Genomic DNA, 13,582 nt, shown 5'->3' with positions numbered 1-13,582 from the left:
TTAAATATCTCAAGTTTGGGACGAGTGTCTTTTTTGTTGTTAAATGGAAGTAGGGTCACCCTACTTAAATGGCATGTGCTTATTAAGGAAAATCAAGAGTTAGCATTCTGTCAACCAATTGCTATGTTTATATTCATTTAACTTGGCTCAATTTTGGTGGAGGTTTTCATGCATGCCAGATCCACCACACCAGCATCTATCGAAATTCAAACACAATCTGCTTCTTCCTCTGGTCGTTGAATCGGTGGAGGCTGGTGTCTGTGGATCTCACTCTGCTTCATCTATCCTTCCTTCCTTCCTTCCTTCCTTCCTTCCGTCCTTCCTTCCTTTCCTCAGTCTCTCCTTTGGTCTCTTGAGGTCTCCCTAATTTGTTGGAATTTAGATGTTTCTGGGGTTGGTGAAAGACTTTGGTTGGTAACCCGGTGGGTAGTAGGTGATGTCTGGTCGGTGCTGGATTTCACTTTCCTTTCTTTGCTTTGATCCTTCCTCGGGTCTCCTGACAACCTCACGACTCTAGCTGGATTCTGAAGTATTCGGTTTAGGTGAACGGTATGGAATTTTTAATTGGTTTTAGGTGAATTCATGAGAGATCGAGTCCGGGCTTCGGCCTTCCTGGGTGGAGTTTGCATGTTCTCCCCGTGCTTGCGTGGGTTTTCACCGGGTACTCCGGTTTCCTCCCACATTCCAAAAACATGCATGGCAGGTTAATTGAACTCTCCAAATTGTCCCTAGGTGTGAATGTGAGTGTGGTTGTTCGTCTCTGTGTGCCCTGCGATTGGCTGGCAACCAGTTCAGGGTGTACCCCGCCTACTGCCCGAAGCCAGCTGGGATAGGCTCCAGCACCCCCGTGACCCTAGTGAGGAAAAGCGGCCAAGAAAATGGATGGATGGATGGATGAATTCATGAGTACACACTCACACGCACATGCACATATTCACGCACATTCAAAATAAAAAAATAAAAAATAAATAAAATAAAAAAGAGAAAGCAATGATGATGACATGTCGAATCGGTAAAATTACCGAATGAAAAATACTGAGCTCTCTCCAAAAAACAAATACATAAATAAATAAATAATAATAATAACTTAGCTGATTGGATTTATAATGAGTCAAGCAGGTTTAACTTTGCTTCATACTTTGTTAGTTGTTGGATCTCGCTATCCATCGTTTCTCCAACCATGTACACATTTCCATTTTTAATGTTAATACTGCCTAGCAACGCACAGCTAAGTTTAGCATGCTGTACATTGAAACCCCGCCTACACGTTTTACCATTCTTGAACTCACCTATTCACACTGACACATATTTTCTGCTTTATCTGTAACAACACAAATTGCCACTAAAATGCCATGCTCCTTTAAGGCGCCATGTTAATGGTGGCAAAGCAAGCGTTGGCCATCAGCTGCGTAATGGAAGATTCCAATTGAGATGTGACAGGCAAGGTGGACTCTTTGTATGGTTGATGCTGTCGTTACTTTCTCAAGATGCAGAGAAAGGTCTGGTTCGCTAATTACAGTGGTAGAAGTTAACAGCTGATCAACTGGTAATGGCTATTTAAAAGATTCTGTATCCTTGAGTCAAAAACTTCAATGTGACTAAAATGACTGGTTTTCATGCTAGCAAAAACCTCTTATCATGCAAGCACGTCAAAACTCTTTCAACAGACATGTTTCCATTCCACTCCACTCATAATGTTTTTCCCCCCCATTTACTTTTAGAGAAGGAACTCACTGCAGTGCAGATTAATCACAGGGATTTAATTAACTTGGCCCCAACACACACATCAAACTAGCAGACAAGACAGGCTATAAACTCAGCCAATTATCTCTCACAAGAGCTGAGGGTTGATGCCCTGGAATAGGCTGGATAGGGCGTAGGGGTCAAAAATCAGACTACAACATGTTTACTTTCAATCAGACTTCAACATGTTTACTTTTACCACTGATCTCCAAGAGTTGTAATATAAGAGCTGTATAAAATGTCCGTGATGCTCGCAGTGGCCTCTTTAGAACTTTCGCATACTTTCACAAGACTGAAGGGGATATTTTGGACACACCCACAGAGAAATCCAATCACAGTGAATTCAGATATTATAATATGTGGTGTATTGAGCTGTTTGAGACTTTGATGATTAGAATGAAAAAAGCATCTCAATTGTTTTTATATATGGACAGTTGACAGCGGTTGACAATCGATTTCCAGAAAGAAGACTAGTTGTCATCTGACTTTAATACCATGTAGTTATTTTTACATAAATGCAGCATAACACAGGACAAATGAACAATTTTGACTGACACAATACCCTCAAAAATATATTCAAGCCAACAACTTTTTAACTCATTTACTGCCAATGACGGCTATAAACGTCAAAAATTAATTTCAACTATTATTATTAGTTTAACATTTTTTTTCCACTTTTGTTAACAAGAATATGAAAACCTAGAATTTTTTTATTGTACATTTAGAACAGATATGAAATTTGTGATTAATCGCAAGTTAACTAGCGAAGTCATGAGATTAATTACGATTAAAAACTTTAATCGCATGACGCCCCAAATTTTTAATAATATTTTCTTTCCTTTTTTTTTTTTAATTCATTCACTGCTGTTGACGGCTATAAACGTCAACAATTAATTTTAACTTTCTATTAGTTTAACATTTTTTCCCCACTTTTGTTAACAAGAGTATGAAAACATAGAATTTTTTATTGTACATTTAGAACAGATATAACATTTGTGATTAATCGTGAGTTAACTCGTGAAGTCATGCGATTAATTCCAATTTTTTTTTAAATAACCGCCTGTTGCCCCTAATTTTTCACAATCCTTTTTTTTTTTTTTTTTAAATGAATTTATGGCAATGAATGAGTTCATTTAAATAAGTGGTGTACTCTTCTTTGGCAGCGATAACCAAACGTTTCCTATAGTTGCAGGTCAGACCTGCACATTGGTCAGGAGGAGAACATTCCTCTTAATTTAAGTGTTTTGTTTCAACAATGTTATTGAGATGTCGGCTGTGAATCACACTCTTGAGTGACTGGGTCACTCCATAAGTGCCCATTTTCTTCTGTTGAAGCCATTCTTTTGCTGATTCACTTTTGTGCTTTGTGTTTTCGTCCTGTTGCATCATTCTTCCTCTCTTGAGCTTCAACCCGTGTGCAAATCAACAATTCTTTAGTTCTCCTGCAAAACATCTTGATAAAATTGGGAAATGAATACAGTATTCCGTAGATGATAGCAGCCCTGAGGCCGCAAAGCAGTCCCCAATCGTGATGTCCCCTCCACCATATTTCAGATAGGGGAGGATGTTTTAATGGTGGTGTGCTGTGCCTTATTTTCTCCACACACAGCGTTACGTATTCCTTCCAAACAAGTCAACATCGGTTAATATTTTCAGAGAATTGTTTGCCAGTAATTCAGATGCTCTTTTGCAAAATTCAAAACTGTAGCTTATTTTTTGTTTTTTTATTTGACTGCAATAGCAGTTTTTTTCCACAGCGATTTTAGTATGTAACAGATAAGTGGGTAATTCCAGTATTTCCTTTCACTGCATTCATCATGCTGAGCTCTACTCAGTCATCTTTGCAGGGCAGCCATTCCGAGGATTGGATGGACAGTGATGAACTTTATCCATAGGTCACTTGTTCTTACCATGGACTAATGAACATGATATTTTGTAAACTGAAAGTGTTAAATAACTTTGAGCGTTTCACTGGAGTCTCAATCGTAGTCTTGGCCTTTTGACAAAAGCCAAACTGTGGCAGGGTTTTTAGTTTCTGGACCTGGATTTGACACTGTTTTTATGTTAAGTCAAATAACAATTATTATACATTTATAATGACACAATAAAAAAATATTTTCTGTGCTCTCTTTTTCTCCCCCCAGAATATGGATAAGACACAGCTCCCATCTGTGACACTGATTGTGGGTTGTGGAGTGTCTTCTCTAACTTTGTTGTTACTCATCATCATCTATGTGTCGGTGTGGAGGTGAGAAAATACACATTATTTATTTATAAATATCCTTAAAGGGGAACTAAACCCAAGATGCCAAAACACTGTCATAGTTTAAATCACATAACCTTCTTTTTCAACTGTCGTTTATTTGAAACTTCAACGTATTTATTTATTTATAAAATAAAATTTGGCCTGGAGTTGACTGGCTGTAGGGTAGTTTTCCGGAAAATTCCCTATATGCTCCTCTAAAAGTGTAGTAAACAGATTTTCCAGCCGTATACATTTTATTCCACATTTAGTATGATTATGTACAGCCAGACACAACATTTCCTTGTCCTCAGTTTGAAATCAGTCAGAAACACAAAAGCCTTATTTTAAATGTTTTCTCTCATTTTCCTGCAGATATATTCGGTCTGAACGATCCGTCATTCTTATCAACTTCTGCCTCTCAATCATTTCCTCCAATGCCCTTATTCTCGTTGGACAGACCCAAACAAGGAATAAGGTAAGAACTCATAAGTTCGTTTTGATATTTCAATCAAGTCATATAGTATTGTATGATCACAGTGGTGTCTTTATAACTTATTTCCATGTTCCTTCATTTCCTGCTGTTCCAGGTCTTATGCACCATGATAGCAGCGTTTCTTCACTTTTTTTTCCTGTCATCATTCTGTTGGGTCCTGACGGAGGCATGGCAGTCATACATGGCAGTAACGGGTCGTCTAAGGAATCGCATTATACGCAAGCGTTTTCTCTGTCTTGGCTGGGGTCAGTCTTCTTATCTTCTTAATGTTTCAGTTTTCATAGTTTTGCTAATTCGTCCCCGTTTTTCACCCCCAGGTCTCCCTGCCCTTGTTGTTGCAATCTCAGTGGGCTTTACCAAAGCAAAAGGCTATGGAACACCAAGCTAGTAAGAATGGTTTTCTTTACATGATTATTGTGGACTATAGAATTTTACCGAATATGGTGTTATGTTTCTATCACTTTTTCATATATATTCTACTTCACGCAATGTTTTTTTTCTTTCACTCATTCCCTTTTTTTTTTTGTCGTGTATTTCCCACTTTGTACTTCTTTGTGCTTCCATCTCTCCAGTTTGTGAATACTGACGTGCTTAACAGATTTGTCACTCTACACCCCCCAAAAAAGTATAGCTTATAGTGCGAAACATGTTTTTTTAATGATTATTTTTGGCCAAGTTCTTCCACATTTTTTAAGTGATTTAAACCATTCCATCTTCAAACGATTCAAAACATTAAAGACTTTAGAAATTACTTTGGATATTTCCAAAATTCCCACAATTCCATGATTTCCACACAAACAAAAACATTCTTTCACCTCATTCAGAACACATTCCCAACTATGTTAATTGGCTAATTAAAGTAACTTCTACTTCAAAGTATTCCACTGATAAAGGACCTCTAGTGTCCGAAGTCAGAACATTTACGTGGCTATTTATTGTATTCTATGATTGCCCATTTTTCACAATAAATGACCAACTTAAAACAAGTTTTACATATATATATATCCTCATTTCTTGACCAATTCAAAATGTTAAGTTCATTCTCGACATGGAGGTACCTATCACATTTCCAAAATTCTAACATTTACAATAAAATTCGCAAATTCCGATGTATTTTTAATATTTACTCCTGTGTTCCACATTCCTTTACTAATTCAAACCAATCCATCTTCAAACTTATCAGCTCATACAGGCCATCTTGAGAACCAACAATAGCATTCTCAAAATTCCCAAGTTTTTACCCCCCCCCCCCCCCCAAAAAAAAAATCCTAATAAAGAGATTTAAAATATATATATATTTCTCAACCACCTTTTGGGACATTTTGGGATTATTATTATTTTTTAAATCACATTCTTGGAATTATGACATTGTCACAATAAAATGACCAAATGAGAGAACATTTCACACATTTTTTCCCCTTCCACATCTTTTGACCAGTTCACATCCTCCCAACTTCAAGTGTCACATTCTATATTTCATATATTTCAATATTGTCGTATTACAGCATTTCACTTCAGTGTTCACAGACAATTTCTGCATAGATTGCATTCTCTACTTGTATCTGGTACTATCCTTTTCTACCTGCTTCTCTCTTGTAGCTGCTGGTTGTCTCTGGAAGGAGGTCTTCTCTATGCATTTGTCGGACCAGCTGCTGCTGTTGTCTTGGTATTCTTTCTTCTCTCCCTGTGCTGTTTACTTCTAACCCCTTTTGCATCAAATGACTTCAAAACCCAAGCCTTTCACTATATTGTGACTCATCATGTACTGTATCTCGATATTCGACTTGCTGTTAGTTTGTCAGTATGTCCTAGGGTGGAATTGACTAGCCATGTCGACTTCACCACGCCACAATGATTGTTAAAGTCAACTAAAAGACTTAAAAAAGTTAACTTAAAATCACTTAAAGTTTGTTTGCCATGCTTATATAGTATATACATATTGTAATATTATATAAATTCAAAAATATGCTGCAAAAAAATTCTCGGGATAGGCCCACAATGTTTATCAGTGGGATAACCCCTATTGGATGTTTTGTTAATTGTCTTCATAGAGAACATGTGTATCGCATGTCACGCATGTGCTACCAAAGATACATAGAATTTGAGCTGTATGTAGACCGAGCTACATATCCGTGGGTTACCTACCATGGTGTAAGGTCATTTGTAGTTCAAACTGGTGGCGAGCCTATGTGAGCGGAAGACAGTTGCGCAATCAGGAAAAGTTAACAGTTGGAACGATGTCAATGACATCATCGATTAGCCGGCGTCAATTTAACTATCATCATCTGATGGTCAACTATAAACATTTTAATTTATGTTCTATTATTCAAGCCTTCATTCAATTTGAATGAAATGATAAACTAGTCTAGAGCAATTTTCATCAAACAGTATTGTTTTGAAATCACAATCAATGAAAACTTATACCTGATGTATGACAAGATAATGTATGCTGCTTATCTTGATTGATAACATATAAAAAAATATTATTTATATGTCTCTATATTTTAACGTAGTATAGCAAGACCCTACAGTAAGTATAACCAAATGTTGTATTTGATTATTAATTTGCATTATGCCGATCGTCAGTCATGATCAAAGTATTTCTGCATGCTGTCAAAAGAGATAATGTCTTTATATGTATTAATTGTATGCCTCTTCTTTTGGCAGGTTAACATGGTTATTGGGATTCTCGTTTTTAACAAACTGGTGTCCAAAGACGGCATTACTGATATGAAACTAAAGGAGAGGGCGGGGTATGCCTTATACCACACTTTTACACTGTCACCTATAACCAGCCTGGTGGTTTAGCTCACTAAGAGAATGACTGGGCTTGATTCATCAACATGTTCATAAGAATTACATTTGCGCTTAGAAAAGTTCTTCAAATAGTCCTAGTGGGATTTGTGAAGAGTCCTTGAACTTCACTTTAAACGTCATGTTAATGATGATATATGGTATTTTGAATCTTATACAATTATAGAACGAAATGTGTTATTATAGAATAATATGTGATAAACAAATACTAAAATGTGTAAGTGTAGTGTGAAAATTTGCCACATTCTTATTGAAAAGTGTAAATGTGTTCTCAAAGAATGTTTGCTGAATGAAGCCCATATTCTTTGCCTCAAACATTTCAAATTGATTCCAAAATGATCCGTAATTGATGGAATGGAAAGACATTAAAAAATATAATTTACGTCATTTGTTATGTAGCATGAGAGACCAGCAAATAATTACATATAAGAAATGAAAGCACAAGACATGAAGAGTTCCATCTGGTTATCGGTACTGCTATAAAGATTCTGATTCATCCCAATGCTTTAGAAGTATCTAGCTGTTCGTTGTGTTGTTCTGTGATAATATTATTCATTAATTCCATCTCGTTTTCTTCTCTTTGGTCGTTTCTAGTAAGGGTAAGCAGGGCTTCACAAAAACCTTCAAAGAAAAATCCAATATGTCACAATTGTAATATGTAATTAAATTTTGCACCACCTAATCAATAATGATAAAAAATAATAATAATACACTGACACATGAGGCAAGTGAGAACAATAGACAAATAAACAACATACAGTAGTTGTTGTTTTAAAATGTCAGACTGGAGGTTTAATGGCCCCGATATTTTTAGACATACATTTAGACGTGTCGTTATAGACTGTAAGGTCACATTATCACAAACATCATCCACATTGAATAAATTACCCAATTATTTGTAAATGTGTGCATTTATACATTTGATATGAATATGACTTAAACTGTCCCTTAAATGAGCACACGATGATGAAGCGGGGAGATAAAAAAAATAATAATAAGCTAACTCCATTGATTCTCCCCTGAATGTTATGAGATGAATACTAAGTGGTCAATTATGACAGTCACAGACATCCAACTCCTTTGGGATGGTAAAACACGTGATTACATTTGAATAATTTCACTTCAAACATTTCAGGAAGTGTGCACCCTGCTCTCCTTTACACGGCAGTCTTTTCTATCCACATGAGCATTGTTGGTACATTCAAATGCTTTCTTCAATGATCTCTTTGTTTAAATGCATCTGTTTTTGCTGTCTGAAATGTCATTTTTGAGTTTGCACAGAATCCCCTCTCTCTCACTCAGGGCTCCTCAATCAGGAACACATCAGCCACACAAGCCCCTCCCCACACTATCAATGATTGGGTAATCCATAGGTGTCAAACGCCGGTCCCTGGAGGGCTGCAGTCCTGCAGGTTTTGGATGTTTCCGTTCTCCAACACAGCTGATATATGATCAGCTCATCTCTGCATAAGCCTGATGACGATCTTACTAACTGGAATCAGCTTGTGTTGAAAGAGGGAAACCTCCAAAACCTGCAGGATTGCAGCCCTACAGGACCGGAATTTGACACCTATGGGGTAATCTATTGGATGCCCATCCTAGCCCTGCCCATTACCACATCTGCAGAATCCTATTGCAAACAGCCAACGTTCTCTTAATATTGACATTCCTACCTCCTTACCATGTAATTCATTTTAACCCATGTTAGCTGTCTTGAACATAACATGAATTCCTCTATTTCTGGTCATGTCATGTAATGCTTGTAGTGAAGCCGTGGCTACTGAATTAGCAGTGCTCACTATAGTTGGGTATTCAGCATCTGAAAAATTATAATTGGATAACTGCACCTGTTTTTATGGTCAATTGGCTGTAATGCCTTAAGTGGGTAGAGTATAATTTTAAGTGTAGGCCGTCACGGGAATTTGTGAGATATTTTGTTTGTTGAGTTTGTTTTCTGGTGAGGGGCTCCAGACTAACTTGTTTTCATTATAAGCACATTGGATCGGACATTTTAGGGGCGCAAGCAGACATCTGGGGGCCGACACTGTAAATTGACTTGCAAAGTAAATATTCACATTTCCTCCCAGTAGTAGTGATAATGGGTGAACTGTGACGCAAGAGTGGGACACTACTTGTACTCCAAGGTGCAATCCGTACCTTAGTTTTTGCACCACAGTTAGGCACATTTTCTGTGCCTGTTTTGTGCATAAAGAGAATAAATTTCTTCTTATTTTCTTCTTCAACTGCATTTTATAGTGTACTGAATAATTTAACGTGTTAAGTTAATTTTTATTTAAACACAACTCCTTTGAATTGTAAACTTCCTCTTATTCTTTGACTGCACATGAGACAATAGGTTAAGTATAAAATAAGTATAACGTACAAAAAAGCACGACAAGTGTAACAGTTTAACAGCGATTAATGCTCGTTACGGGTTCAAAGCTCCATAAAGTGGCCAAATCACACATCTTGGACCACAGAAACGTTCGCAAACCTGCACACTTGTGCATTGGGTTCAAGTGTTGAACAGAGGTTTGTCAGCAACACAACATATTTCATGCTAAGAAGAGAAAATGTACAAATATATTAATTGTACATGTGTGAGTAGATGAAAATTGTACTTACACACCCTCAAATTAGGGGGCAAAATGGAAGCATTTAGGGCCAGCCTGGAGCCCTGTTGTTTCTTACACTACATTACGTGGTTCATTGCAGTTCGCATGAAGCAATCGGATTAATTAGGATTTGCGCACAGTCTGCTGGATCCATATCTTTAGGGATTATTTGACTATGTCAAAGCAAGAAATTAATTTTGAGTGATGCATTTTTGAGTTGTGACCTCTCTAGCTCCATTCTCATCTTCCATCTTTGAGGGACAATTCTCCTGTTAAGGGCATTAAAACACTATTGAGATTATCATTCATTAGGTAGCTGCTGCCAAAGTATCCGTTTTAGTGTTGGTATTTAGCTCAAGCAATGGGTCGGGGGTTGTACTTAGAAGTGAATAGTCCATATCCGCATCCTCTCCTCTTGTGTGTGTCCATATTGACTAAACTGGCATTACTGTTTATGAGCCTGGTTTTTGTCGACATTCTTATGCAGGTCAGTGACTTGCATCCATTATTTTGGCAGGCGGCAATTTAAACCCCTTTGCCACTGCTGCCCATTTATATATTATTCATGTCAGTCCTGCAAGTTGCAGAATTCAACTGATCACTATATCAAAGAAGATAATCCCGAAATGGATTTAATTGATTTGCCACATTACTCCGAAATTGTCTTGCCTCACAGTCACAGATTTTTATTTTTTTTATTTGCTTGGTTTAGATTTAATGAGACAAAAATCCATTCTGTAATGTTGGTCAACATTGCATATTGTTCCCTGCAGTTGAATGCAAAATTAAGATATCAACATTTAAACTTCTGAGTGAAAGAATGGGGTGTGTTAGCCCTTAAAGGCCACAGCACTTTGAGGTTTATGGGGGCTACATTTTGCATTGTCCAGATAATATTTGCGATACAACTTTTAGTTACTGCTTTCACTGCTCATATTACCAGTGATATCCTTAGTCGGTGCTGAGATAAAGAATCCATCAGAGCCACCTACCCCCCAAAACACATTTAGGCTTTGTTTTAACTAGATCTCAAATACCGTAGTGGTATTGTCACTCTAATCAATGGCATGCACTGTTGGTGGAAGTGTTGCATATGATCTTCTAAGATTGCTATCTTTCGCCAAGATCCCATATAAAATTGCATGTTAACCCATTCTTAACAGATTGCACCCGTTGTTGGCAACAGGTGTAAAAGTGCTAGAGATGGCCAGATTAAAAAAAAGAAGAAGAGCGTTTTGTGCTTTAAGCCCGTATACCACTGAGCGACGAACGTTTGCAAGTGTTTGCTAGGATAGCAGATGTTGCTTTTCCATCAGGGTTTGTTCAAGGTTGCAAATGTTTGCAAAGATGTTTGCCAGAATTTTGATCATGTTTTAAATTACCTTGCGACAAGAAAAACTGTTTGTGGCAGGGCCTGTCGTCCTTTACAGGGTTCTCCGCGCGTCAACTGGAGATAAGATGGGTTATTGGGTGGTGGTGTGAGTCTGATGTAGGTTTGTGTTTGCGCTCCCTCAAAGCGGGAAAATAACTGGTTGAGGGTATCTTAAAGGGAGCTGTCTTTTGAGCATTGTGCATCCTTGGTGTTGGAGTTTGTGATGCATTTCCACTTGCTCTGAGGATCATTAGAGGTGAAGTGGCCCCTGGATTTTCTGAACATAGCAGTATTTATTTATCCATGACAGCCAGCTTTTAACATCATCAAAACATTTTGAGTTGAAGCGCAGGGCGGATGAAGCGTATTCCTCCATGTCCATTTCTTACGGAGTAGATGCTTCCCTGAATATTTCACAGTTTGCGCACTGAAAACAGTCTTTAAGCACAGAGGTAGCGTCACTGGGACATACCTTGACGCTCCCAAAAAAGTTTAAATGAATGAAAGGATAACAAAATAAATCCTGATCAGAGCATAGGCCACCCAATTTTACCAGCGTACATCCAACCATGAGCTCAATAAACCATTTCAATCTGGTTTCAGAACCCACTACAGTACGGAGATTGTTGTCATCAAAATCACAAGTGACGTCCCCTTAGCTGCCAAATCAAGACACGTCAGCGTACACATTGTCCTCAACCTACTGCTTTCAATGCCCCACCATCCCATTGCCCTCAACCACTTGTCTGAGCACGTCGGCCTTGTTCTGCTAATACCTGTCCAGTAGAGAACAGTTTGTCACAATCCAGAAATCCAGTCCAGAATGCTGGAACAATAAATATTGATGGCTGCTCCATCCATCATGTCACACGATCCACAACCTGTGGAATTTCTAGAAAAGAGAAATGGTTTCTTAAGATCAGTGATGGTGTTTTGCAGTCTGTATAAGGGGAGCGAAGCATATGTGATCCTCTGAAAGTTCAATCAGGAACACAGGGCAACTTGTCCGTGCCCTGATCACTTATTGAGTGGGCTACTTCAATGGAGTCTACTATGTTCAGAATTTATTGCCACAGTTCCCACCTGCTCAAAGCCCTGGCATAATATCACCCCCACCCTCATGCATCTTCAATGGCTTCAACCTTTCAAACTTCTAATGACTTCCCTCCATACCTTGGCTCAGTCATAGATCACTGACCCCAACTTTTGGAACTTTCCCAACTGAAATCGTTGATGCTCTTTCTCTGGACATTGAAAAAGCAAACTCCTCAAAGTCTGTTGGCATCTGTCAGTTTACAAAAACATAACCCAGTAACAGGCATACTTGTCCTTGGGTCCCTTGAAAGACACAATATAAATATGATGTTACTACTATTATTCTTATTCTTATTAAGTCAGTGATGGTGTTGATGTATATTCGCCGGACTTGAGTGCACGCAGCGTGGGTTCAGTTCTCACTCAATGACGGTGTCAATGTGAGTGTGAATAGCCGCCCGCTTCTAACTCTTTGACTGCCAAAAACGTTAAATAACGTTTAGTAAAATCCTATGGAGGAGTGCCAAAGACGTTAAAAGACGTCTGTTTCAAAACAGAGGCGAAACTAACCATTTTCTATTGTGGATGACTGAAAAACGGACTAAGGTAGAAACAAACTTTTTTTTTCTGATGAAAGATGAGAGTCCAATCTTTTTTTGGTAGTATGTGTGTTTCCATAGTCCAAACACATAATTTTCTATGGACCTTGAAAGATCAGTCAAAATGCTTAAAATCGGCTGGCACCCACGGCATCCCTTTTCTGAAAACGTCTGGCAGTCAAAGAGTTAAACATTCCCTGCGACTTACTGGCAACCAGTCCAGGATGTGGAACGTCAGCCAATATTCCGGAGTTGTTGAGTAGTGTTTGTTAGGAGAGCCATGTTGGCTAGTAGTAGCACCAATCTGATAGCTAGCTTGACAGCGAGCAGCTATTTGATGGGAAGACTCTAGTTGAGACCTGGCAGGTGAAGGCTCCTGTTGATTTTGGTGCCTCAGAAAGCAGGGTGGTATTTAATTTATATATTTATTATCTATAAAATTGAAATCAAGAAACACTTGTTGGAAAGACGACCAAGCCAGTAACACTGAACATTTGCTGCTAACATTAAGTATTAGTTACTTGCAATTGCTGGAAAGTACACTCCTCTGTAACCTGAACAATTAAGTAAGGTGTTTATGTTGTTGTATGTTCTTTCTTTTTTTTTTTAACTCTGAAAATAATAGTTACTACTAATGTACAATATCTGCACTCTAGACCAAAGCAA

At 38.0% G+C, this 13,582-nt stretch overlaps 1 protein-coding gene and 1 long non-coding RNA gene across 10 annotated transcripts in view; one reads left to right on the top strand and one right to left on the bottom strand.

The window, feature by feature from the left end:
• adgrb1a (adhesion G protein-coupled receptor B1a) overlaps positions 1–13,582 on the top strand; it is a 135,039-nt gene that overhangs the window by 94,488 nt on the left and 26,969 nt on the right. For all 8 annotated transcript variants that reach the window (XM_077575217.1, XM_077575216.1, XM_077575214.1 and 5 more), the window contains 6 exons: positions 3,888–3,991; positions 4,361–4,463; positions 4,576–4,726; positions 4,799–4,868; positions 6,081–6,147; positions 7,149–7,234. In XM_077575217.1, coding sequence (XP_077431343.1) covers positions 3,888–3,991; positions 4,361–4,463; positions 4,576–4,726; positions 4,799–4,868; positions 6,081–6,147; positions 7,149–7,234 — 581 coding nt within the window. The remainder of the gene's footprint in view (positions 1–3,887; positions 3,992–4,360; positions 4,464–4,575; positions 4,727–4,798; positions 4,869–6,080; positions 6,148–7,148; positions 7,235–13,582) is intronic.
• The window catches only part of LOC144057535 (uncharacterized), a 33,670-nt gene that overhangs the window by 2,935 nt on the left and 17,153 nt on the right, over positions 1–13,582 (bottom strand). The window lies entirely within an intron of this gene.

This window comes from Vanacampus margaritifer, chromosome 9 (genome assembly GCF_051991255.1).
Source record: "Vanacampus margaritifer isolate UIUO_Vmar chromosome 9, RoL_Vmar_1.0, whole genome shotgun sequence".
Classification (NCBI taxonomy): domain Eukaryota; kingdom Metazoa; phylum Chordata; class Actinopteri; order Syngnathiformes; family Syngnathidae; genus Vanacampus; species Vanacampus margaritifer.
This window is presented reverse-complemented; position numbering and strand designations above follow the sequence as displayed.